We start from the raw sequence: 27,753 nt of genomic DNA, 5'->3' as shown, positions 1-27,753 counted from the left end.
CATATATACATAACCCGTGGACCCAGACAGTAGGGTGGTGAAGGCCTGGAGTGGGGGCCAGGGTGGGTTAGAAGGGGTCAATGGGGGGACAAAGGAGGAATATGTGTAATAATTTCAACATAAAGATTTATTTAAAAAATAAAATAAAAAATAAAAATTAAAAAACCCCACAAATACATAGGAGATGCTATTGTGATAGGCATAATATAAATTTATTAAAATGTTACTTAATTCTTAGCAGCTATTAGACACAATGCATTTCTTAATACAAAATGGGAGAGTGGGAGGATCTGTGAATTATTTTAATGTGAAAAAGATCTTTTATACTCAAAAGATTGGGAATTTGGTTCATAAAAATATAACCATTTACATTACCACTTTGATTCATGTTTGTTTGTTTGTTTTCTGTTTCTCCAACCTTAGTTTTTTAGGTCACTTTAATTAACTGAAGCACTTTAGTTTGTACTGATGTTAAGTAAATGATATGGAACTTCAAGTTGGAGCACTAGTTTTTCTTAAAAGGCAATGATTAATTCTGTATGAGCCATGGCCAAAGACCAAAGACCTTTCAGACTGGATGCAGCAAAGGTTAGATGATTTATTATACTGTAACAGAAGTGATGTCAGCTTGTGCTGCTAGACAGAAACACACAGATTAAAGGAGAGGAAGAGAAATAAACTCTGGAAACTCAAAATTAGTTACTTGAGAATCCCTAAGCTTGGAGAACTTTTTATCGTTTGGAGGAAGAGTGTCTACTTGATATAATAGAGAATTTGCCAAGTGGCTTAGTGTGGCTTCTGTATTCTAGTTCCCAGCAATTTTTAGGGCGAGAGTATCAAGGCCTAAGTCTACTTTTAAGTCATTTGAATCTGGGACTTGTTTCTTGTGAGTTTTCAGCTCTAATTTTATAATAGAAGCCAAACAAAATACTAGTACTTTTCAATTACCACTGTTTTCATTTTTGTTCTATAGGAGTTTGATAAAGAAGTGAAAAGTTTTGTGTTTGTCCTAGAAGGCAGCAGTCAGACAAACAAAATTCAGTTACCAAAGGAGAATAAGCAAATCCGTAAGTAAGATTTTTAATCTTGAAACTTAACATTTGATGCTTGAAATTATGCCGTTAGGCCTCATACACATACATTAGTTTGACTTTTACTGGCACCTGTTGACATGAACCTCATAAGATTTTTTTTTAAATTTAGAAAGTAACCTTATGCCAGGTTTTTTTTTGTTTGTTTTTTTAATATTCTGCTTCACTGTTTACTAGAAATCTACCAGTATTTTTAAGATTTAAAGAGTTACTTAATGACCATTAGTTGTAATAGTAATGGTATTTATTGAGCATTTACTGTGTGCCTGACTTCCTAAGCATTTCACATTTAACTCTTTTAATCCTCACTGTAGCTCTTTTATAGATAAGCACACTGAGGTTGGTTCCTTATCAAGAAATCAGGTAGTTAAGACTAAGCTATGAAATAAACTCAGGAGTTCCTAAATTATAGGAAATTAATTTGTTAGAAAACAATTATGTAAAATAGAATAGAAGGCGCTATTTAGTGACATATCAACTTATATACCTTTAAAAATATTAATATCTAATAAATATAGATATTAGCATGTGCTTTAACAAAAGCCCGAGGAGTATATTTCAATTCTTTCTTACTTTGGAAATTAGAGTCAGCATTCTAAAGCAGAAGAAACCCTAAGAGATCACCTACATTTAGGATCAGAAGCCGTTATTGGCAAAACTGGGGTTAAAATTTGAGGCTCTGCCACCAAATTAGGCTTTGAGTAAACTGATGTGATTTAAGAAATAGAATTTTTCAAAATTATTATTCAGATTTTCATCAACTTTGTCCTATGTTTTAACCATAGATTTTAGGTAAATATAAGTAGCCAGTTACTTTTTACGTTCATCATTTCTTTCTTCATTCATTCATTAAAAACATTTATTGAATACTACTGTGTACCAGATACTATGAAAAGACTGTTCTTGGTACCTGATTTTTCTCATTTTAATTCAGTTTTCTAAATTTTCATATACTCTGTGCTTTATCTACCATTTCAAGTTACTACATGCATATTTTAGAGTTCTGAGACATAAGCCAAGCCATAGAAGTTATAGATGGAAGATGGTTAACTTTAAAATGGTTTGCCAGTGTTTCTTTCTAAAATAAAATAAAAAGCAGAAACTCGAAGAGAAGGAATAATCATTGTTAAAATAATTTTTATTAATTTACTACAATTTTACAGATCATGATTTCCTCACAGTTCCTTTTTTTTTTTTTAGTATATTTTTATTGATTTCAAAGAGGAAGGGAGAGGGAGAGAGAGATAGAAACATCAATGATGATGAGAGAGAATCATTGATCGGCTGCCTCCTGCATGCCCCCTACTGGAGATCGAGCCTGCAACCCAGGTATGTGCCCTTGACTGGAATTGAATCTGGGAACCTTCAGTCCGTAGGGCTACGCTCTATCCACTGAGCCAAATCGGCCAGGGCCAGTTCCTTTTCTTTTAATAGAGTATTTTTCATTTTTACAAAAATTTATACATATAAATGAGATAAACTAAAATGAGCCAGGGAAATGTGTCTGAAACTTGGTTATTCTTACAGGAGACATGTTTCATCTTTTTTTAAGGATATTGTCTTTGTGAGAGAGATACATTTGATTTGCAGAAACATAACTTAATGTAATCCAGTGTTCTTTTGTTGTTTTTTTCTTATTGTTGGCCTGTACTTCCATGTGATGCCCTCAGCATCAATGTACATAATCATGTTATTGACAAAATCAAACCACTCCTTGTAACCTTTCTCAGTTGGCTCTGAAAAGGTTCAGTGTTAAAGACAAGTTCCCTTTCCTACTTTTTTTTTTTTTTAGTTTTTTCTTAATCCCTCTACCACCTCCCTTTTCCTACTTTTATCTAAAAAAAATTTTTAGGAATTTTTAACTTGTTATAATTGCTTTTTAACTGGAAAGATGATAGTTTTAATTGGAAGAAACGGAAGAATCTTTTAATGTGTTTTTTGTACAATGCCCTGTAATTAAAAATTAATCTGGCTCTTCTGTAGGATGTGCAACACTGTAACAAATGAAACAGTTTATACAGTCTGTAAGATTAATTATTTGTAATTTTTGTACTAATGCCTTTAAGATTATTTGTAATTTTTGATAACAGCTTTATAGTTATTTTTGCTTCTATAAAATGACCTTCTGTGTGAAGTTGTTACGGTTAAATTTAAATTAAATGTTATGCCTTGAATAGAGAATTGGCTTTCAATTACCATTTCTAAATTTAGTTCAGTTACCATTATATATTTCTATTTTAAGAGTAAACATTCACTTTATTTATACAGATTTGAAATTAGATACCCCATTATGTGTTTTCTACTATATTAGATGCTTCTGAAGAAAGTTTAATAATGAAATTAAGTATGTTTAACTTTTCATTTTAAATAGTACTATTTCTGAATTACACTTGAGTATCTCTCAATATGTCAAAGTGTTTTTTGGTTTTGTTTTATTTATTTTTACTTAGCATCTTATCAAATGAAGTGATATTATTAGATTGTACACTTCTCCAGTGTAGGAATCTTGCATCATCTATTTTATACCCCTGCCTAATGTATTGTATATAGTTGGTGTTTAATAAGTTTGTTAAATTTGTCACATAAACAAACTATAACAATTTAGGTTATAATTTCTAAATGTAACCAGCTTCCCTTGATAAGGAGACTTGAGTAAATCATTAGCCAGATAAGTCAGTAAGTCCACGCTGCTCTTCACCCTGGTACTTGTTATATAGACTAGAGGCCTGATGCATGAAATTTGTGCATGGATAGGGTCCCTAGGCCTGGCCAGTGATCAGGCCAATTTTGAAGGCAACTAGGGTGATCGGGGAGGGCCCCCCCCCCCACTGGCACCCGCCTTGGACGGCCTGGCACCGCCTGCTCGCTGGCCCCACCCCCCGCCACCACCGCCGAGCTCCTCTCTCTGGTCATCTCCCTCTGCAGGACGACCGGTGGGGTGATTGGGGGGCCCTCCCTGGCTCCTGCCTTGGCTGGCCTGAGGCCTGTGGGCTGAGGGCTGGGGGCAGCTCCTGCATTGAACGTCTGCCCACTGGTGGTCAGTGTGCATCATAACGACCGGTCCTTTCACTGGTCGTTTCACTGGTCGTTCTGCCATTCGGTGGATTTGCATATTAGGATTTTATTATATAGGATGCCCCTATGGGACTGGGACTTTCTGTGTGAGGCTCAGCTTTGAAAACATTTTTTCTCTGCCTGTGGTGTCCGAGCCCAGTGCCATGTCTGGGGACCAGCATCCCTGAAGCCCTGTGTTAATCCAAGTTTCAGCTGCTCTGGAGGGTGAAGTCATCTTTATGAGGTGCTCCCCAAACCTCCCCCTACCCGCACTTTGATATTCTTTTTAAAATAAATCTCATTATGAATTCCTCTGTTTAAAACCTTTCAATGGCACTGACCTTACCACTCTGCTGATAGTGCTCTTGTCAGAGTAACTAGTGATCTCTATTCCTAAATCCATCGGCCAGTTATCAGCCCTCATTTTGCTTATCATCTCAGCAGCATTTGACCAGGTTGACACCCTCCTCCTTGATATATGTCCTTCATTCATCTTCCAGGATGCCCACTGCCAGTTTTCTTCCTGATTCTCTGGTCTTCTCTCTTAGTTTCCTTTCATGGTTCTTCCTCTTCTCCATAACCCAACTTAATGTTGCAGTGAGCCTGTGTCTAGTCCCTGACCCTCTATTTACATTTACTCCCTTGTTTATACCATGTCTGTCTTATTCCAGCTTGGATTTCCAGCTCAGACTTCTCTCTCAAACTCCCAACTTGTATTTTCAGTTGCTTACTTGACATTTCCACTTGGACAAGCTTTTCCCTAGAAATTCCTCCTCCTCCTCTTGCACACAACCCCATCTCAGTTGTTAGTAACTTGTCTTTTCAATTGTTCAAACAAAAACTCTTAAATTAGCCTGATATTTTTTTTCTCTTCATTCAGTCCATTAGGAAGATCTTATTGGTTCTGTGTTTAAGTTAGAGTCATTCTCTGACTGCTTCTTGCCACCCTCTAATGCTACCACCCTGGTCCAAGCCACCATTATCTCATGCTTGGAATACTGCAGTAGACTTCTAATTGGCCTCCCTGTTTCTGACTTGCCTTCTGTTGTCAATTTAGTGGCTAGAGCTATACTTGTCAATGTAAGGCACTCCCCTGCTAAAATGTCCCATCTCTCTCAGAGTAAAAACCAAAGATCTATAGGGCCCTGCAGGGTTGGTGCCCTCTTAACTCCCTGACCCTGTCTCCTATAATTCTTTCCCTAGTTCACTCTGCTGCAACTATACAGGAATCCTTGCTGTTTTCAAACATAGCCTGGTACGTTATCACCCGAGCACCTGTGTTCAAGCTGTACTCTCTGCCTAGAGCAGTGATGGCGAACCTTTTGAGCTCAGTGTGTCAGCATTTTTAAAAAAATATATATTTTATTGATTTTTTACAGATAGGAAGGAAGAGGGATAGAGAGTTAGAAACATCGATGAGAGAGAAACATTGACCAGCTGCCTCCTGCACACTCCCTACTGGGGATGTGCCCGCAACCAAGGTACATGCCCTTGACTGGAATCGAACCCGGGACCCTTCAGTCCACAGGCCAACGCTCTATCCACTGAGCCAAACCAGTTAGGGCAGTGTCAGCATTTTGAAAAACCCTAACTTAACTCTGGTGCCGTGTCACATATAGAAATTTTTTGATAATTACAACCATAGTAAAACAAAGACTTATATTTTTTATATTTATTTTATATATTTAAATGCCATTTAACAAAGAAAAATCAACCAAAAAAATGAGTTTGCGTGTCACCTCTGACACGCGTGTCGTAGGTTCGCCATCACTGGCCTAGAGCTTCATTTTCCCAGACTCCCCTTCTTCAGGCCTTAACCCCGACCTGTGCTTTGGATCCTTCCTGCACTTTTGATAGTTTTTACCATGCTCGGCTTCTTCCAATAGTTCTTACTACCATTTAACATGCTATTTATTTATTTATTTATTTATTTTTCTCACCATTACCAGAAAGTAACTGCCACCAGCACAGAAATTTAGTCTATTTTGTTCACCTGAAACAGTGTCTGGCACCATAGTAGACATCTAGTAACTTTGTTGAATAAATTAGTGAATATATGAGTAGCTTCCCATTGATTTTAGGATGACCTATACGAGTGATGGCGAACCATTTGAGCTCGGCGTGTCAGCATTTTGAAAAACCCTAACTTAACTCTGGTGCTGTGTCACATATAGAAATTTTTTGATATTTTCAACCGTAGTAAAACAAAGACTTATATTTTTGATATTTACTTTATATATTCAAATGCCATTTAACAAAGAAAAATCAACCAAAAAAATGAGTTCGCGTGTCATCTCTGACACACGTGTCATAGGTTCGCCATCACTGACCTAAACCCTTCACATGGCCTTCAAGGCCCTGAATGATTGAGTTCCTAGCTATTTGCCAGGCTTATCTCCTGCTGCTTTTCACCTGCTGACTTTCCTGTCTGCCTGTTAGGCCTTTAAATTCACCTTTTTCATCACATGTTAGAATATTCCTCCCTATAAAATGTGTTCCTAGCTGAATTCCAATGTCATTTCTTCAAGAAAATCTTCATTCATTGTCCCTTTCCCTCTAAGGACCCATGATTATATGCTTTCACAGCACCTGACCTTCTCCTTCATGGAACTAGACAATAAATTCTAAGGGGTCAGAGACCTTGTCTATCTTACTCACTACAAAAACTTCAGCACTGTCTTAGACATAGTAGGCATTCAATCTTTATTGAATAGATCTAATTTAATCCATATAAATAAGCCTATAACTTATAACTCTAAATTATTGATCCAGTTTTACACATGAAAAGTAAAAGGGCCCAGACAGGTTTTCTCATTTGCCCAAGGGATGTGGAATAACCCGTAATGAAGGCATAACTGTTTCCTGTCGTCTGTATTGAAGTGGAGAGGTGCAGGTCAGTGCTGTTTATGCCAGGGCTGTGATTGGAACCAGTAAATAGTTTCAGCATGACTTACCAGGTCACTCCTAAAGGATGACTAGTCCGAACTCCTTGTATATGAGGTGTACTGCTGTCATTTTCTATAAGGAAACAACTGGAACACCAGTGTTTAAACATCTAATGGTATTTTACCAGTTAAATTTGTTTCTAAAATATTCAAAAGAAAAAAGGACCTGACCCCTTAAAAATAGAGGTAGTTTGTCTCAGGCAAGAATAGATTATAAAACTGTAGAAACCTGCATATTTCAATAAAAAGACTACCTTTTTATGAATTTTATGTGCAGAATGGGCATTTTTTGACTAAGCAGTTCCACATTCAGCATTACTCATAGTAATTTTAACTATAATGTAGACATGAAGAGTCTATTTGAATTTACTAGGCTACTAGAAAAAAAATATTACTGTAGAATTTATATAGCTATTCTAACACACAGGATCAGTGTATGTCAAACGTTATTAAAGTACTTTTTTCTTTGTTCGATCATCACCATATCGTATTGTCATACTTCTTTTAATCTTAGAAGTGGAGACTTTTGGAAACTAGGGCTTCTCTATATGTGAGAAAGTTGCATTATAAAGGTTTCTTTTTTTGAGGGCAAGTGTCTTTCATATCTAAAAATGTTCATACAAAAATGCCCTGTATGTGTAGCTCTTTGTGTTTGAAAAGAACAGTGCTGATTCAGTGAGATTTGTGACATATACTAGGGACCTTTTGAAAAGACTGCATTTCATTTATCCTGGTGCTCCCTCAGCTCTATTTACAGAGACCTTGGGCAGTAGAAAAATACCCAAGGGCCAGTCAGTGGAAGCTGCAAGAGAGAGATTGATTAGCAATGAGTTGTTAATTAATGAGTTGTTGATTAACAGTAAGTTGGCCTCATTTTGGTATCTTATTTTGGTTTTGTAGTCCAGGACCCTAGTTGCCTTACTGGCTTTTCCCATAAATATGTTAGAATCTGGTTCCTGATGAATTTTCTAAGGTCAGAGCCTGTAATTCCCTATTTTTATTATATTGCTTACTCTACAAATAGGTCTCTGGTCAGTTTATAAGCTTTGTGTTTTTGTTGTTTGTTTGTTTTAATCCTCACCTGAGGATATGTTTTTATTTTTAGAGAGAGAGGACGGGGGAGAGAGAGAAAGAGAAAGATCAATGTGAGAGAGAAGCATCGATCAGTTGCCTCCCCGGATGGGCCCTGCCTGGGAATTGAACCCTCAACCTTTTGGTGTACAGGGTGATGCTCTAACCAACTGAGTCACCTGGCCACTTAGTGTTTTAAGCAAAAGTTATCCTGTTTGTTTGATTTAAAAATACTGGGCATATTTAGTTTTTAGAAACTAAATTTCAGGTTGTTCAGAAATGTTGTTAAACAGTTTACCTAGAATTATAACCCAGAATGTCTTTATATAGACTATATAAACATGTATTATTACTTTAAAATACTTAAATTTGTTAAGCCTACTAAGTTAGAATAAATAGAAAATAACATGCATTTTAGACCAGTTGCCTTCTTTTATCCATGCATTAGCCAGTACTGTGAGAGTTGTAAGAAGGGTCAGATAAATCAAAACATTTCCATATTCTACCCAAAGTCCCACATCAGGAAAAAAGTTCCTAAAAGTTATGTTTTGAAAAGTAGTGATACTAAAACATCCATTAAGCGTATCATAATTGAGAGATTAAGCAGAAGTTCAAAGCCTAAGAGGGAAGGAATTAAGTGAATGAATCTGAAGAGGTAATATGAAATTAATTGATTTTGAAGCAGTTATAGACTTCACCTATCAAAAGTGCCAAGGGATTGGTATTTCTCCAAATATTTTTTTAATAAAGATGAAGCCGGTGGTGGGGAATAAAAGTTATCAGTTCTTAATTTATGAGCATTAGATTAATTAAAAGTGTGTTAAATTAACAAAAGGTATTATAAATGAAAATATGTTTCTCCATCCATCTCAATGTGGACACTATGTTTAAAACCATATAAACTAGATATGGCTCATCAAACCTTCAGTAAGAATTGCTTTTCTTGGTCTATTTTTTTTTTTTATTAAGTTGTTTAGTACACTTAAAACTATCAGTGAATAAAAATAATTGCTCCAAGCCTTTATGGCTGCCTTGATGGGAATCTATAGTTCAGTTTTATATGTCTCTATTGAATGCAGTTCTATGTGTACATTCTCTCCTAAACTATTAAAAATAGTAAATAAAAAATTAGTTTTTAAATTTTCATAAAAATTTTACCAAGCCTACAGATGGGACTTTAAAAGACAACATTTGTTGTTAGAGTTTGATTTGATTTTTCATCAATGTTTTGCTTTAATAATGATGTTGTAACACATGGGCACTGCTATTGCAGTTCTTTATATTACTGAAATACTAAAAGTTTAAGCTTGTTGGTGGCCTTCAATTGTGTTTGTTTATATGCACATATAAATGGTTTGGACATGTGAATGTATCTTTTCCCCCTCTCATTCTAGTTGGACTGATCCAGAGGTTTCTTGTACTTCAGATTTACATACCCCTGGGACAAGACTTCTCCACTGAATTGCTGTAAGATATACAGAACTTCTTTCAATGTTTTATATGTTTGAGACATTTGATCAATTAAAGCAATACGAAGTCATTAATTACAAGTGGCAGTTTTTGCATTAAAGAGCAGTGACTTATCAAGTTGACATAAAGTAATTAAACTAATTTAATCATATTTCTTAGATATCACTGTAGTCTGGCATTTCCCTGAGGGAAGGAAGCAAATTTAATCTGTTTTAAGAAAATATCAAAGGATTATGAATTTGGTAATAAACAACCTATAACTTGAAGAAATAAATAACCCAAAATTTTAAATTTTGGTTCAAATGGGGGTCAGCAATGTTATGTTTTATGCTGTCTGCTATTTAAAACTATGTTTGGTTTAAATTTGACTGAAATACCTTGTTTTAATGTTGCTCAGTTTAGAAATGTTGGTCCTTTCTGTTTATATATAGACTAGTAGCCCGATGCACGAAATTCGTGCATGGTGGTGAGGGGGTGAGGGGTGGGCCAGACCCCTCAGCCCAACCTGCACCCGCTGTCATGTTCCGGAACCCAGCCGCTCCTGGCCTAGGCACAGGCCTATGGGCTTGGGGGAGCCAGGCTCCCGAGGCCCCATTTTATCAAGAGAACAAAGTCGGCATTAGTTACAGCCCTCACTGAATCCAGTACAGTGCATCTGTGCATACAACTGCCTTGTTCATGTGTCTGCTTTGCCCTACTGAATTACTAACATCTTGAGGACATAGCTCTGTCTTATCCTGCTTCACCTTCAGTGCCTGGCCTGGTGCCAGGGACCTGAGAGGGTTTGCTGAGTGAGTGAGTGAATAATGAGTGAGTGAATGAGTGAATGAATGATCAAGTGAATGAGCAAGCAGCTACGGGGTGGGAACTTCTGCTGCATTGCCATGGCGACATGGCAGAAGTTTCTGCCCCACTCCCAGCGGCCTGATGCCCACCCTGGGAAGTTCCCGCCCCTCTCACAGCGGCCCAGCGCCCCTCTCCTGGCTGCTTAGTTCCCACCCTGCTCCCAGTGGCCTGGCGCCCCTCTCCCAGCTGCTTAGTTCCCGCCCCGCTCCCAGTGGCCCAGGCCCCCAGTTACTCCTTCAGCAGAGGCCAGGGCAGGCGGAAAACTTGGCTTCCTCCATGGTGGGGGCAACCAAGCCTCCTGCTTGCTCCAGCTCCGTGACTGCTGGCCACCATCTTGGTTGGGTTAATTTGCATATAGTCAATCTGACTGGCTGTTGGGCGTGGCTTGGGGCATGGCAAAGGTACAGTCAATTTGCATTTTTGTCTTTTATTAGATAGGATGGTTTGGAATGTATTCATTTCAAATGACCTTTCTATAATCAGATTATTTAGCAAAAATGAGAATATACAACTGTTACTCAGTTGTGCTATCTGTTGTCTGAGATTCTTCAAGAATGAAGATATTTGATTTGTACACTCATATAGAATTGAATATTATTTAAGATTTAATTAATAATGGGTGGGGCAAAATAGGTTTACAGTTCATATGGAAAATAATACAATAATTAATAAAAAATACTACAAGAGTAAACTCTGTTTCATGTACTCACAGCTATAAATCTACTTTTGCTACTTCCTATAAATTTATATATTTTCATTATAGCATTGCATTTAAAGTATGCTATTTTCTAAATTTTTTCTTTTGTAATTAATAGCTATCCAAGGTCTAAGGTTAGGCTTTTATTTTCCCTGCTGGAATAAGTGGCTTTTCCTAATAATCAAGGTAATTTTGTACTAGAAACACTGGTACAAACTAAGAAAAAGGAAGAGCTTCCTTAATAAAATGCAAATAACATAAATTTGAGATTATTCTTTTCTCTTTATGTGAATTAGAATATTAACAATTTTTGTAGATGTTGCTAAAATATGAATTTTAGCTAATAATATACAATTTTGTTTTCTTGAGTGGTAAAGGATAGATGGAACAATTTGTACCTTTGTTTTGTTCAACTTTGAACCTCAGTGAATGTCTAAGGTTTTCTATTATCGTTTGTCTTGGTTACTAAGATTATTTAAAATAGTTCTTACAGTGATAGGACCAAAACATTATTTGATGCTCTTAAGAATCCTTTTCTGGTTCTGTAGAAAGAACATTTTTAAGACTTTAAAGACATACTACTTGTACAGAGAGTACCATAGAAAGCTTTATTTTTAGTGTAGGGGAAATGGCTTCCTACCAAATGGAAGAAGGCAAATTATAAATATATATTTTTAATATATTTTTATTGATTTCAGAGAGGAAGGGAGAGGGACAGAGAGATAGAAACATCAATGATGAGAGAGAATCATTGATAGCTGCCGCCTGCACACCCCACACTGGGGATTGAGCCTGCAAACCGGACATGTGCCCTGACTGGGAATCAAACCGAGACCTCCTGGTTCATAGGTCGATGCTCAGCCGCTGAGCCACGCCCCAGGCTGACTATTTTTAAGTTCCTTGCATGGCAATCCCGTTCAGCCCCTCTTATCCTGATCTCTACCACTTATACTTTGAGGTTCTTCAGAAGCAGTGGTGTGGGCACTGGTGGGTAGGTGGCCTTTTGATAAAAGATATGCAAGACACTTGATTGAACTTTTTGCTGATGGGCACTCTTTTTTTAAATAACAAATTAAGCTTTATTTGTGTCCCCAAGCACTTGAATTTACCACTCTAGCCTAAGTAATGTATTGTTTTAAGTAATTTAATAATAATAAAGCTTTAATTTCTAAGAAATTAATAAGTATCTTAGGTTTATCTTAGTCCTAGCAAGAGAGCAGCTGTTAGTAAGCCTGACTACTCCTTTGTTACCCTGTTATTAATGCTGTTGGCCTGTGTAAGGATGGGAAGACATTTTCAGAGGTGTTGGGATTAAGGATTACATTTTGAATGCAGTTGACTATAATCATAGATTCTCTTGTTCTCATATTCACATGAACGTTTTGATTTTCCAAATGGTTTTAGTTTTACAGTTTTAGCAAGAGAAATATCTTTTGACCTGATACAAGGTCAAAATTATTAAATAACATAGGGAAGACACTCTCTGTTCTGACATTGTGAATTTATCAGATTATAAGAAAATATATTAACTTTGCATTTGCATTTGTTACTAATAGGTAATAAAAATATTTTGCTGTTTTAGGAAGTAATGACAGAGACCATGTTTTTACAAGTAAGGAAGTAGAATGAGTATAGTTTGTCTAACTATAGCTTTTTTCCCTCTTAAATGAAAGGACTTATTTTCAGCACCTTTAGTGTTTCACTATATTTCTGGCAGCATACCCCCAGGCTATTTTAAATAATACATTTCTCCCACAGCTTAAAAAGTCACACAGTAAAAGATAGCTGGCTTCTAAAATTTTCCATTGTCAGAGTGGGAGAGGCCTTTTGTTTTACAAAGAAACATTCACACATCAAGAGGTTTTCATAAGTGGAGTTTTGCCAGCTGGCTTATTAACTTAATAATAACTTCTCCAACATCTTCCTGTGGGTCTCATGTGCACTGGATGACTAAACTGCTCAGGGTGAGGTCATGCATCTGTGGGTTAGCAGATGCCTCAGAACCAGGAACAGCTCTGCTTGAGGAACCAGTCAGGCAACAAATGATTGAGTTCCTGTTATTGTCAGGCAGTGTGTTAGACATGGGGGAGCCAATCTACTTTGAATCTATATATTCCACGCACCCCCCCCTTACTGCCACCCTCCTGGTCCTTAACCACCGTCACATTTCCCTTGATCTACTGTTAGAGGATCCCAGTGAGTTTCCCAGATTCTTCTCTTGTCCTTTTCTAATCTAGTCTCCACACTGCAGCTAGAGTGATCCTTCTGTAATCACAAAAGCAACTGTAATTCCCATTGTACTGCAAATAAACTCCCAAACCCTTGATACTCCTATGTGCTCTGGTAGCTCACCTCTCCCTTCTCATCTCATACCACTCTGCCCTGCAGTCACCATTTGCAGCCATGCTGGCTCCTTTCCATCCATACTGGCTTTCCCTTCCTCACACCCTTCCAGTGAGGTCTCTTCTTAGGTCCTATGCACAAGTGGTTTAAATCCCCATTTCTTTGCCCAGCTGGAGTGGCTCGGTTGGAGCATTGTCAGGGCATGGACCTGGATTTTGGGATCGTCTCCGTTCAGGGCACATGTGATCAATGTTTCTCACATCAATGTTTCTCACACTCTCTCCCCCCGTTCCTTTCTCTAAGCATGTTCTCCAATGATAATTTTTTTTTAAAAAAATCCCCATTTCTTTGCCTTGCCTACTCCTACTCAGCCTTCTCATCACAGCTTGTGTCCCTTCTTCACAGAGATCTTACTTAATTTCCCTTAACTAAATGAGTTCCATCTCTTATGCTCTTTTCTAACAGTCTGCTCTTTTCCTTTACTACAATACCAGCTTGTAATTATATTTTTACCTGGTTATCTGTCTTTTTTAGTAGACTTTGAGTTCCATGAGGACTGGGACCCTGTCTGTCTACCCATCATGATATTTCAGCACCTAACAGTGCCTCACCCAGAACCTCTCAAATCTGGATGAGTGGGCTGGAGGGGACTAATGGACAGAAATGGATAAACAGGACCCAATATAGTTTACTCTTAGGGTGAAAGATCAGTTGAAAGCCTATTTAAATACATCTTGATAAATGTTATGATGACATAAGAGCAAGACCTATGGGGAACATGTGTGGTATTAGGTAGAAGTAAGAGCATAGGCTTGAAACTAGACAGATCCATTGTCAAATCCTTCTTTATCTCTGTAGGAATTGGGGCAAATTATTTAACTCACCTTCACCATGGGATGAGAGTAATAATACCTACCTCACAGAAGTGTCATAAGAATTCAATGAGAAAATTTATATAAAATATAATGGCTAATATTTGTTAAGCACTTACTAGATACTGGCCTTTGCTCTAAGTACTTTAATTGTTTATTTCAATTAATCTTTAAAGCAAGCGGTAATGTTAATTATTGCCTCTGTTTTACCATTGAGGAAACTGAAGTCCAGAAAGGTTAAGGAATCTGCTAGAGATTATAGACCTACTCACTAGCTCTTAGAGCCAGAATTCAAACTTGTAGTCTAAATCTACACTTTAACTTAGCCAAAAGGCAACAAAGTGATAATGTAGTCCAAATCTAGAACTTGTGCTCTGTACTGCCATGCCATGCTGCCATACTTTTAAGTATTGTTATTTTTCTAACTATACGTAGGTACATATCTAGTAGATATAATTTATTTGAGTTTTGGTACAAGATGAAAGTGCTAAGCCTTCTGCATCATTTTTAGGGGCTCCTCAATATAGTATTACTAGTGGCCCGGTGCACAAAATTTGTGCACATTAAAAGGGAATTCATTAGAGGAAATATTTTAATATTGCTATTTGTCCTTTCTCTATAATAGAAGTGTCAGAGATGAAAGAAAATTAGTAAAATGTATATGAAAATAATATATAAATTCATTAATAAATAAACAATAACAGCCTCACGTCCCCCAGCCTCACCGTGCATGCAGCCCCACCCACCCACACCTGCTGCACATGCAGCCTCCTGCTGATTGGTCATTACGGTGTGAGGGCATCATGACTATTTGCACATTAGCCTTTTATTATATAGGATCATTAGAGTTCCAGGAAGGAAAGGTCTTTTATTCTGAGATGTTCCTGTTTCTGTCTTTACCCTTTTCAGAGAAAAGTGCCTGAGAATTAAAGGAAGAATTTTACCCAAATATTTTTTGTTTTAGTACTTTGCATCTCAGATGTGGCAATACTCATATTACACTTTCTTTTTTAAATGAAAGCTAAGAATCAACTTTACTTCTCTGTTGATTCTTTATTTTTGTTCATACTGAGATCTTTTTTTTTCTTTAACATCTAAAAAATATAATATTCAGAATCTTGCACCTGTGGGTAAGGTGCTTTCAGAGCTTAATAACCATTACATTTTGCATGTAGAGCCAAGGGAGCACTGTACTAACACTTAATATCTGTAGCAATACAGTAACAGAATTCTCTCATATTTCTCTCTTTTGGTGTCAGCATACAAAAGAAAATCTCCTCCCTGCTTTATACAAATGAACCCTATGTTTTGATTTGCTTATTTCTTAGTATTAGTTGCAATTTTCATTTCCAAAGTATTTTAGTATACCTGTGTCTCACTGTTTGACCTGAAGTTAAATGATTTAATAAACAACAACTTTTTAAGAATTCTTTCATTTTGTGGTCCCTTCCGTACTGCAGCATCATGGCAGTGGGAAGCCAGCAGCTCCCCTGTGTGGGTTGATAGGTGTTACAGAGCCTGGAGGCAGACATCTGGTGCACAGGAGAAGCTCCATGAACCAGAGCTCTTGGAAGGGAACCAACTGCATCTTGAAATAGAAATCCATTTTGCTAAATTTGATACTGCCAATCATACTAAGGACTTTGGTCTATTACAATTTTTGACAGGGATTGTATTCATTTTACTGAATATTGTTGATCTGCATTAATTCCTTTTTTCTATCCTTATTTTGTCCTGATCTTGGTGAATTATGAGATTTATAATGTTAATGTCTCTAAGAGAATTGACATTATTTTTCTCAATTTTATACAGCTCAACCAGTGCTTTTTTGACATACGGGATGAACACACTATGAAAGCCAGTGGTGGGCATCATCTTATTTGGAGAGGTTGGGATCCCTAGCCTGTGGATCCTAAGGAATATTTTTACCAAAATGGTTCACATGTTGAATCCTTAGCTGTTTGGAGTACTACTTGCATTTGAAATCTGATAAAGGAAATTCTTAAAAAAAGAAAGAGCCCCCCTAAAAGGGTCACTAGTCCTTACAAATTTTAACTGATTCTTTGTGATCTCTTTATTGCAATATTTTGAATTTGAGGTATATCTGAGTAGAGTGTAATGATTTTAACCTAGAATTCAATCTAGGATTTATGATGCTTATTTCAGTTTCTGTTTCATCCTTTTGCTCCGTCCTCTAGTTTTATGTCTTTGGACCAGACATTAAATTCTGTCTCAGTTGCCTCTTCAGTAAATGGTAATGTGACCTTTTTTTTTTTTTTTTTTTTTTTTTTTAGTTTTAATTACCAGAGTTAATTGGTGATATTAGGTTTTTCCTAAGAAATTTTAGGAGGTTTATTTTTATGTGGATTCCTCAGAGCTTTTTTCCCCATTTCATAAAATAGATCATTGAAACATAGCTATCCTACAAAAGTAAGCTTTAGCATTAAGGTAATTTAATGAAAATTACTCTTACATCACCTTTTCTGTATTGATACTAGTGAGTTAGACAAAGAAGTCAGGAGAGAAATTTAATAGAAATTTCAGATTCTTCTATCCTATTGAATTCTGCTCCTACTGTCCCTTCTTTGGTGATGTTGGAGACAGTAGACTCCTTTGAAACTTTAAACCAAGTAAAGTGAATATGGCCTCACAGCTGCCGACCCATTCTTTTCACATATCACCAGTCTCCTTCAGCCACTTTAAAGCTAGCCAGCAGAGTTGAGAGAACACCTCAATTTGATATCTTTAGGTCAGAATGACATTGGAGAGAGCTTTTGAAGTTGTGTACATTTAACCAAGCATAGCTCTTCCTGTGGAAAATTTATCTTTTTTTCATTTTGATGCCTTCCTTTGAAGAAAATAGTGGTTGCTATGTAGCTCTTAAATTATTTATTTTTTAAAAAATGTTATCTAAGTGCAGTGTATTATATTATCCAATGAAATCATTTGCCACTGAGTGAATATATCTCTAAACTGTCTGTATAGAACTAAGCAAAAGTGGCCAGTGGTTGCTCTTTTTTAAGCTAGAAATATTGTATACTAAAGTGATAACGACATTGCAAGTTTCATTAGCATTTTGAATGCATTTCATGGCTAATTCCAACTTCTATTTTTTCTTTTTAAAATCATCAGTATTTAAATCTCAGTATTTTAATTATATCCAATTAATGTTTTTGCATAATCAGTATATTTTGTTACATGCATTAGTAAAAAGCACTTTAATATGCTTTGCATACTGACTTTCATAATATATTAAATTTGCATGCCTTAAAATAGATTTTATGTGGAAGTTTTAGATAACACATGTGGTCTTATATAAACCAGATGCAATATTCTTTATTGAATAAATGTTCTTTGAGAAATCTTTTCTTCATTGTTTTTAGTTCATTTATTTTACTTTTCTAAATTGTTTTTAAAAAATTCTTTAGATAACCTTGATACATGTTGAAAGCTAAAATAAAATGTTAGCAAAAGAAAAATTGCACATACAGAGATATTTGGAAGTGTTCTTACTCTGTAAAATTGTAATAAAGGTCATACATTTGTTAATCACTGTGCAGTTCAACGATTGCCTTATACATTATCAAGTCAGGGTCCTGTGAAGGGTTGGATGATAAGCCTAGGAGTCATTGGCTCTGCCATGTGTTAGCTTGAAGACCCTGGGCAAGTTGATGAACCCTCTGTGTGTCACAGGTTCCTCTGTGTAACAGGGATGGTATTTACACCTATTTATTATTGAATAATTATGAGGATTAAATTGGATAATGCCAAGTAGCAACTGTACAGTAAATATTAACTTTACATCCCTAAAAATAGATAGGAATGCAGAGATATTTGATTTTTAAATTGTGCTTCTGAAACATTTTAAGACAATTTGAGCATGTCTCTTTCCCTGTGAAATATTCATGGTACTCATCCCTGAAGAGAGATGGTCAAACAGCCTTTCATTGGGAGCCTGCAGGGTCTCTGTCTGGAAGGAGGTGCATTGTTTGGGTATGAATGCTAACAATTTATTTAAAAGACAACTATAGGAATTACTGGCCTCATAGTCCTGGTATGAAGGGAGTTACAGGAGACAAGGCTGTAACCTCAGATAGAGAGGAATTTTCATCTCTGAAGAAATAGGACCTAGCAAAATAGGTAAAGCAGATAGACTTCCAATGATCTATGACAATAAATTCATAATATGCTATTTAGACCAGACGACCTTCCGGACGAAGCTAGGGCTGCGAGGGAAGCCCGGGTCCCGGGTCCTGGGTGCCTGCTATTGGCCAAAGGGAAGCCTGGGTCCCGGGTGCCTGCCGGTGGCCAGAGGAAAGCCCGGGTCCCAGGTGCCAGAGGAAAGCCAAGTGTCCGCGGCTGGGGGAAGGAAGGCCTACTCCTGCACGAATTTTGTGCATCGGGCCTCTAGTGTAGACCATAAAAAACAGGCCTCTGTGTTTCCCATTGTCCGTGTTCTTCACTAGCAGGGATTGAAGATACCTCACAGCCGATCTGATCTTCCAAATGCTCTCCCTTCTTTGCTATGGCAGAGTTGGGAGGGTATGTTTCTTTGATGCCATTGATATCTAGCTCACTTTTTATTGTCAGGAGAAATGTTTCCTCTGGTTTGGTTCTTCTTCCCTCTCACTGTACGTTATTTTTATTCTGGCAGTTAATTATTTTAAGTTTACAAATTAATAATTTTTAACATCTACAAAAATAGATTATAATATGTATGTTATGGGACCCATATAGTCCCCATTATAAAATTTATAATCATTTAGGACATTTTCATTAATGGAATGTTATAGAACTATTTAATATTGAGGAAGAATTCCTAGTTAGCAATTACAATATACCATGGAGCTTTGTGCAGTCATTTAGCTTTGATTACATTGGCCAGTAATAAATATAAGGAGAAGCTACCTATGGGGAGGGCTGGTATCTCTAACACTCCTAATTTTTGTAATTTTTGTCATAAATTGTGGAATTTCTTCCTTGGATGTACAAATATTATAGAACCTTTATTTGAACACACATAAATGACTTTGGTGGAATGAAATATATGTAGTAAATCACAAATATATCCTATAGTAGCATTATACATAAGTCTGTTATGACATTTATTACATAACTAGAGGCCTGGTGCATGAAATTCGTGCACGGGTACAATCCCTAGGCCTGGCCAGTGATCAGGGCCAATCTGTGGGGCTACCAGCGGGGCAATCGGTGGGCCCCTGCTGGCACCCACCTTGGCTGTCCTGGGGCCTACAGGCTGGGGGCAGCTCCTGCATTGAGCATCTGCCCCCTGGTGGTCAGTGCACATCACAGCAACCGCTTGTTCCACCGGTTGGTTGATTTGCATATTAGGCTTTTATTAGGTAGGGTGGTCTATTATTTATGTATCTCCACAACCATCTCTTTATCCTAACTAGACCAGGAGATCTTCAGAGGCCAGTGCGTTTGGATCCTGATGAGGCTGTCATTGACTTTTGAATTACTAAACTCCATTTGCTAAAAGACATTGCCCAGATGTTACACTAGGCAGCAGTAGAATTGATTGGACTTCAGGTTGTTTACAGAGACCTAACCTAGCAGCTGGCACAGAGCACATGATCTGTAAATGTTCATTTCCTTCTTTCTAATTCCTTGCATTGTTAAGACTCCTGTAAGTCAGTTTCAGTTGGTGGTATAGTGTACTTCTTTTGCAGGAAGAAGTCAAGATATGGGTGGTTTAAAATTGGTAACTTGGTGATATTCACATTTAGGATTTCTATTCATAGAAATGAAGTTTTGAAGCCAGCCGGAAAGAACATTTAAGATGATCTAATCCATTGGTTTTTATACAGTCCTGGGTCACTTCTGTTACTTTAAACAGAACAGTCCCTCCTCCCTTTTTTCAATCTTATATGCATTTGAGGATGAACACCTTTATGTGTTTTATATGAACAGAGGATATTATTGCTCCCTCAGAACGTTGAAATTCTCTGATATGGTTCAACCTTCTTTTAAAAACTGGGTAGTAATACATAATGAAATAAAGCTGGCATTGCGGACTTCAACTGCATTTAAGTTCTCTGTTGCCAGGAACTCTAATACCTGTTTTTCACTTTTGAAATCATCAGTATCAGTTTTAGATTTTAGTCTGAGGCAACTGAGGTCCATGGGAAAAAACACACATCAGATTTGCTGCAACCCAAGCTTCTTCATCCAAATGTCCCACAAAGTTGTAGTTCACTGGGCACTTTAGGCTGGATGTGATCTGACACCTCTCCCTCCATTTCTTATTCCACTTCAACCCCTTCCATAGATACCTTGGTTGCTCAACCCTGCAGGCTCTTATGCCTTTGGCTTTAGTTTTCATCCAAACTAATCTCATCTTTCCACCTTTTGAAATCCTAATCATTCCCTAAGGTCAAACTCAAATGCATATCCTTACAAATCCTCCCCATGTCCTCTAGTTGCTGTAAGATTCTCCTCAGTGTTCCCATACTTGTCTACATGATTACTTTGAGGGTAAGGATGTCTTATTCATCATTGTAATCCCCACAGCACTTAGAAGAATTCTGTGTGCATGGAGGGTCCTCAAGAATACTTGTATTGTACTGAAATATGTTGACATACTGTCAGAGTGGTTCTCTGTTTAGAAAAAGATAGGACAAGAAACAAGAATGAGCAAAGAGCAGGTGAACAGGATTAGGAAAGTATCCAGCTTTGCTTTTCTTAATCCATAGTTCCTGGAAAACTAGTGTCTGAGTCCTAAGTTAACCTTTTATTTGCCCTGCTGAGTATAAAGTGCATTTCTCTTAGCCATACCTCATGGCAGGATGGTATCTATTTCAGAGAACAAGGAAAGGCGGAACTCAGGTAAGGAGAAGTAAAGTCCCATTAATTTATCACAGTGATGATATGAAGGTATATGCAAAGAAATGTTTTTAAGACTGGACTGAAGCTAAGAAACACTACCTTAGCTCTTAGATGAAAACTAATTATAAGCCCATACTAGAACTCCCAAAGAACTTAAATTAAAATCAAGTACTCTGCCCTTTTTTATTGGAGCTTATTAGTGATCGTATATTTTATCTCTATTTCATACTTTAACAGCTATTACAATAAACTGTTTGAAACTAGGTCAGTGATCTGAAATTCTCAGGCTAGTCGGAGGTTGGTTGCATTTGTTGGTAGTAAATAGAACAGCTGTTCTGTTTCATATGCACAGGTATTACCATTCTCTTTTTTAAGGTTAAATGCCATTGATTTATAACTTGGAAAAGAAAATATATCTTAGCATTATTTAAAATCATATATGATATTGATACACCATAAACACAGTGATTTGTAATAAATGTACAAATTCACTATATTTTAGAAATTGATGTATTAACATAAACTTTTAAAATGTTTTAGCCACTCAATTCTCTATTATTATAGGAATCTACAAATCTTATCCAGTTCCCTGTTTTTTATAGAAAAAACCCAAGACCCAGAAAAGGGATGTGACATTTTTCAGAACACGAAGATTCTTAGGGCCAAAAACCAAAATCCAGGGCTCCTGACCTGTAGCACCTTTTCTTGATATCTTTGCTGCTTTTACTGTTTGAGTTGAAAAAAGGTCAAGATGCAGTATGATTTTATAATCATGGTTTCTGACACTTTTTAAAGTGAAATTATTTCTGTAAGTGCTTTGGACTTTTAGTTTCAGAAAGTTAATTATATTCTCATAATCCAGATTTCTAGTCCCCAGGACTACCCCTGCCTTCTAATAATTACCAGAAATAAGTTTAAAATTTGGGGGTCAGGATTAGTTAAGTAAAACAAAACTACTACTACTTTTAAGTATTGTTTGTTTGTTAGGGACTGAAATCTATTTAAATTATGCTAAGTAAAAATAAGTATTGGAAGAACGTGAGATCTTATGGAACCCAACTGCAGAAATTGATACAGCAGCTTCTTTCCCTGGCATCTACTTCCTCTCATTCTGTTTGCAAGTCTGCTCCATTATTCTGTTTGATCCTATAAATCGGCTTTCTTTGATTGCTTGTCATTGTGCATGTGGGCAAATATGGCTGCCACATTCCTCTGTGGTCTTAGACCTTCAATACCCATCACTATCTGATTAGGTTCATTGTGTGTATCGTCAAGTTCAAAAAATTTGAAAGAGTAATCGAGATTGGTCCTTGGCTTAGTATTGCTCTGTCTTTGGTTTTGGTTTCAGAGGTAAGCTGGGGCAGATTCCCAGAGAATAGGGTGTAGGCAAGGCAGGCAGATGGACTGATAACCCACTGCACTGCTCTTTGAGTATGGAGACTTGTCACCTGCTCAGAACCTTTACAGATAGGTCTGAGCCCCTCTAGTGGCATTCAGGGGTATATAGTAGCCACATTTTTTTTATTATAGTCAGATTTACTTTGATACCACTCTTGTCCTAGTTTTTACACTTAATTTACCTAAAATCGTAAGGTTTTCTCAATGATACTGTATAAACTGTCTTTAATCAGGGTAGGCTCTGCTTTGTGTAGTCACTCAAGGACTAAGCCACAGTTCTTCAGTACTTTTCTAGCTAAATAATGACTGACTAGTTAAGTTTATTGAACAGTTAGGTTTATTGAAAATCTACAACATGTTAGGCTCATTTTATACTGTATTTGCCAGGGTTGCTAAAGTAGCTTACACCAATTTCATATATTTGTCTCACATTACCTAAGAGCTGCAGGTGAACTGTAGCTCTGCTTTAGCTCTAGGTTGACTATGTGTTGGTTCTGTGTCATCTCATTCCAGAACCTGGATCGAACATACATGCCCTATCAGGGACATGCTGTTCTTCAGGCAAGGGCAGAAGAGCAAGAGTTTGAGCAGAACCACACAATTGAATTTAAAATTTCTCCTCAGATATGTGTGGCATGTGTCACTCTACTTACATCCATTGGCCAATGCAAGTCATATGACTAAGCCTATAATCAATGGGACAGGAATGTATAAACCTCCTACACAAACGAGGTAATGAATGATTTTGAACACTGGTAACATACACCAACTCATACACATTATCTCAGTTATCACAGCACTCTTAAATGTGTAAATCATCACCATTGTATAATTTATTAATTTAACAATTATGTATTGAGCACCTACTATGTCCTAGACACTATACTGTTGAATTAATACCCCCACTATCCTATCATGTATTTTGACAACTTGGGCTTATTTTATATAAAATGTTGTGACTCCTGGGTGTGCTCATGCTTTCCTTCTTCTACAACAGCAGGTCTCACATTTTTTGGTCTCAGGACCCTTTTATACTCTTAAAATGTATTGAAGGCTCCAAAGAGCTTTAGTTTATGTGGGTTGTATCTGTCAGTAGTTACCATATTAGAAATTAAAACTAATTTAAAAGATATTTATTATTTTGAAATAGTAACCCCATTACATGTTAGCATAAATAACTCTAAATAACTATAGCATAAAATATCTTTATTTTCCAAAACAAAATAAAAAAATGGCAAAGAGTGTCATTGTTTTACATTGTTTTAAATCTTTTTAGTATCTGGCTAAATAGAAGATAGGTGCATTCTCATATCTGCCTCCATATCCAGTCTCTTGTGATATAATATATCATATCACCTCTGGAAAATTCCACTGTATACTTGTGAGAGAATGGGGTGGAAATGATAAATAATATCTTACTATTGCTCTGAAAATCGTTTTTACCTCAAGAGCCCTTTAAAGGGTCTTAGAAACCCTTAAGAGTCCCAAACCACCCTTTGAAAACTAAGGGTCCTTACCACACTTTGAGAACTGCTATTCTAAAGTATATTCTGAAGCAAATACATGGCATCCTCACTGAGTACATTTTCCCAGAGTGTCACTATCTGTTAATCTACTTTATAATTTAGGTAACTTTATTAGTCAAACTAACCTGCTGTAAGAGACAATCCCCAAATCTCAGGGGCTTGACACAGTAAATGTTCATTTCTTACACATAGCACAATCCATTGCAAGTCAGTGGTAGGGACCCATGCTCCTTCCATCTTCCATCTAAGCCTTGGAGGCCTGTGCTGGATTCTGTGCATCTGTTCAGCAAACAAGAGAAGAGAGAGCCCTGAGAATCACATGGGAGGATATTTGAGATCACATCCCTCTGGCCAGAACTCATATACTGCCCATAACAGCATTGGAGGCTGGGAAATGTAATTTGGCTGTATGTTCAGAAGGAAACAACAGAGTTTGGCCAAGACAAACCATCTTCTACAAGAATAATCAACTAAGTTTCTAAAAAACAAGTTAAAAAAAATTTTATGATTTGTTGTTAGCTTTTTTTGCCCTTATGAAACGTGCCACACAGTGCAAAACAGTGATGCCTCATGCTTTGATAAGTGTTGTGGAACATGCAATCCAAAATTCATTTTTAAATATTTTTACCTTTTTATTTTGAAATAATTTCAAACTTAAAAGTTGCAAAAATAGCACAAAGAACTGTCATAAACCCTTTACCCAAATTCACTAGGTAACATTCTGGCACACTTGCTTTTACTTTTTTTGTGTGTGTGTATACATATGTGGGTGTGTACATATACATTCCCACCCCCCCACCCCCCCACCCCCCAAACTATGAGAGAAAGTTGCAGACTTCATATCCCTTTACTAAATACTTTAGTGTGTATCTACTAAGAACAAAAACACTCCATTACATAGCCATGGTACAGTTTTAAAAATCAGGTCATTAAACGTTGACTCAACACTATTATCTATAGTATAGATCTACTGTCCTTTGTAGCAATTAAGTTTTGGGTCTAGGATTACATTTTGCATTTAGTTTTCTTGTTTCTTTAGTCTCTATTAATTTGGAATAGTTTCTCAGCCTTTCTATGCCTTTCACATTATGCGTTATTTTATAGAATGCCCCTTGATTAAGTTTGTCTGATATTTCCTTATTAGATTCAGGTTATATGTTTTTGGCAGAAATAGTATGAAAGAGATGTTGTGTCCTCATTGCATTTTATCAGGAGGCACATCATGTCAGTATGTTCTTTATAAGTGATGTTAACTTTGATCACTTGGTTAAGGTGATACTTGTCAGGTTTCCTTATGGGTAAGTTACTATTTTTCTCTTTAATAAGTTACTTCTGGGGAACATACTTTAATAGTGTAAATATCTGGGTTTCATCAAACTTTTATTTACTAGTTTAGCATGATAATTCTGGCCTAAACCAATTTTTACTATAATGGTTGCAAAATAGAGTGAATTGTAAAGTTATTTACTAATTACACACGTAAGAAACAAGCGTGGTAGACATTTACTGGTTCTCTGCCTAGCATATTTTGTGGCATTTTTCTCTTCCTAAAATTACCTCCTCCTGCCTAATGGTAGCCTGTGTACTTCTAGTAAAACTGATCACAACATAGTCCCTGGTGTGGGCTTTGATTGATAGGTCAACCAGCACACGCCAGTCAGCCACATTTATTCTTTTAGGAGTGGGAATCTGAGCTACTCTGGCCCAATCAGAGTGTTTGGGATGCTACACTAAAGCTCTGTATCCGTATGGCTCCTGTCCTGTGACCCTGAGGATAAAGCTGACCCGGGTGGCAGAAGGGGAGAAATAGAAGAAAGGAATTGGGTCACTGATGACTGTTTTGAGCAAAGTCATTCGACCCTGAAGTCTATGCTATTTCCATAGTTTCCATTTATTAAGTGAGCTAGCTTGAGTTGGGCTTTCTGTTAACTTTTGACATCGAGAAACTAAAATTCCTGGTAACAGATAAATAGTAATAGCTACTACTATTTTTATCTGATATTTTTTAAATGGTAAGAATGATGTATGTGTAAAACATTTTCAACACCCAACAAGAAGAAATGAGTATGAGGGTTCTTTGTTTTCTCACCAGCTTGGCAAAGGCTACTAAGGAAGGTTAAAGAGTTGGCAATACATATCGCATGTGCCCAAGCGCACACCAGCTCATTTTCAGTAGTAAAGTTGTTATGGTTGTGGCGATGGGCTACTGATTTGGACTGATTTTAGTTAACCAAACCAACCTGAGTGAATTAACACACAGTGTGGCCATCAGATGCACATAGTTGGGTGTCATGGGAAGCTCAAGGACAGTAGCCCAGCTGGGTGTGGAAGCCAGCACTAGAAAACCTTAAGTGCACACTCTTTCATCTCAGCTTTTTCTGTTTCTGCTTCATTTCCAGCTCCACCGGGCAATTTCAAAGTACCTAGCGAGATAATATGATTGAGTTAGGGCCAGGCATTCATTCCTGTTCAGTTCAGTTGTGCTCATTCATATATAAGTAGTTTCAGAAGAGCTAGCCATGAAGGTTCAGGGATTTCAGGGCATGATTCAGACTCCAGCATTGGCTACTAGAAAAACAGTTTTGCCACAGCCAGCTCAGGGCACAATCAGGAAAAAATGGCCTGTGATGCCTTTCTTCTGTCCCAGGACTCCTGCCCCTCATTGTTAGCCTCGTTGGTTCTCTCATTGAATTCTTGCTAAGATGCTCACTAATACAATCTTAAGGTTTGGGTTGTAATAATTTCCAGGAAGTTTTTTATTTTACTAAGGCAGTGTTTTACACCAGCAGCATCAACAATCTGGAAATTTGTTAGAACTGGAAATCCCAGGGCCCCTCTCTTGAAGTGCAGGAAGAGAAAGTGGGGACAGGGCCCAGCAGTTCCTAGTTTAAATAGTCCTCTGTGTGATACTGGCACTGAAGTTTGAAAGCCACTGCTTTGGGGACTCCTGAAAACACACAGGTGGCCAGAACCGGGGGCTTCTGGCGTTTGTTTCAGCTGCACACATTGGTACTGCTCAAATGTGGAAACATGGCCAAGTCGCCTCACCCAGTGCTTCAGAAAAGACCCCTAATCTCTGGCCTCTAAAGAGTAGAAGAGACTTCAACAACTGGACGGTTACTGTCCCCAGCTCCAGAGCCTCCAGTTTAGCCCCAAGAGACCACCATATATCCAGCATTTCTTGGACATTTTTCTGCCTGTGTGCAGAAGTCTCCTCTTCCTTCCCTACCTCCATCCGCTTTCTTCTTTTCTTGTCCTTTTTTCCTCCCCTTTCCCTCCGTCTGGTTTCTTCTCTCTCTTCCCCTCCCTCCTCCTCTTTCCCTAGCTTCTCTTTGCCTTCTCTTTCCTCTCCCCCTTTCTTTATTCTTGCCCTTTGTCTTCTACTTCTTACTTTTTCTTTTTCCTTCTTCCTTCTCCTTCTCCTTCTCCTTCTCATTGCTTGTAATTCTCCACCAGTTGCTCCTTTTTTTCCTCCCACTTTTCCTGGTAAGGATAAACTTACTCAAGATGAGAAGGTGAAGGCCTGAGGAAGTGGTAAATATCATTTCTATAGTCCTGGTTGCTACCCACACACATACTTAGATACCCAAG

General features: G+C 37.3%; 1 protein-coding gene across 4 annotated transcripts in view; it reads left to right on the top strand.

The window, feature by feature from the left end:
- Nucleotides 1–27,753, top strand: part of CFAP20DC (CFAP20 domain containing) — a 219,997-nt gene that overhangs the window by 5,217 nt on the left and 187,027 nt on the right. For 3 of the 4 annotated variants that reach the window (XM_070391621.1, XM_070391620.1, XM_070391619.1), the window contains exons 3-4: nt 974–1,067; nt 9,556–9,628. In XM_070391621.1, coding sequence (XP_070247722.1) covers nt 974–1,067; nt 9,556–9,628 — 167 coding nt within the window. Of the gene's footprint in view, nt 1–973; nt 1,068–9,555; nt 9,629–27,753 lie in introns of those variants that run through there. The other variant, XM_070391622.1, reaches the window with a different exon arrangement.

This window comes from Myotis yumanensis, unplaced genomic scaffold (assembly GCF_028538775.1).
Source record: "Myotis yumanensis isolate MYYU_CA2020_CCGP unplaced genomic scaffold, mMyoYum1.0.hap1 SCAF_14, whole genome shotgun sequence".
NCBI lineage: Eukaryota > Metazoa > Chordata > Mammalia > Chiroptera > Vespertilionidae > Myotis > Myotis yumanensis.
This window is presented reverse-complemented; position numbering and strand designations above follow the sequence as displayed.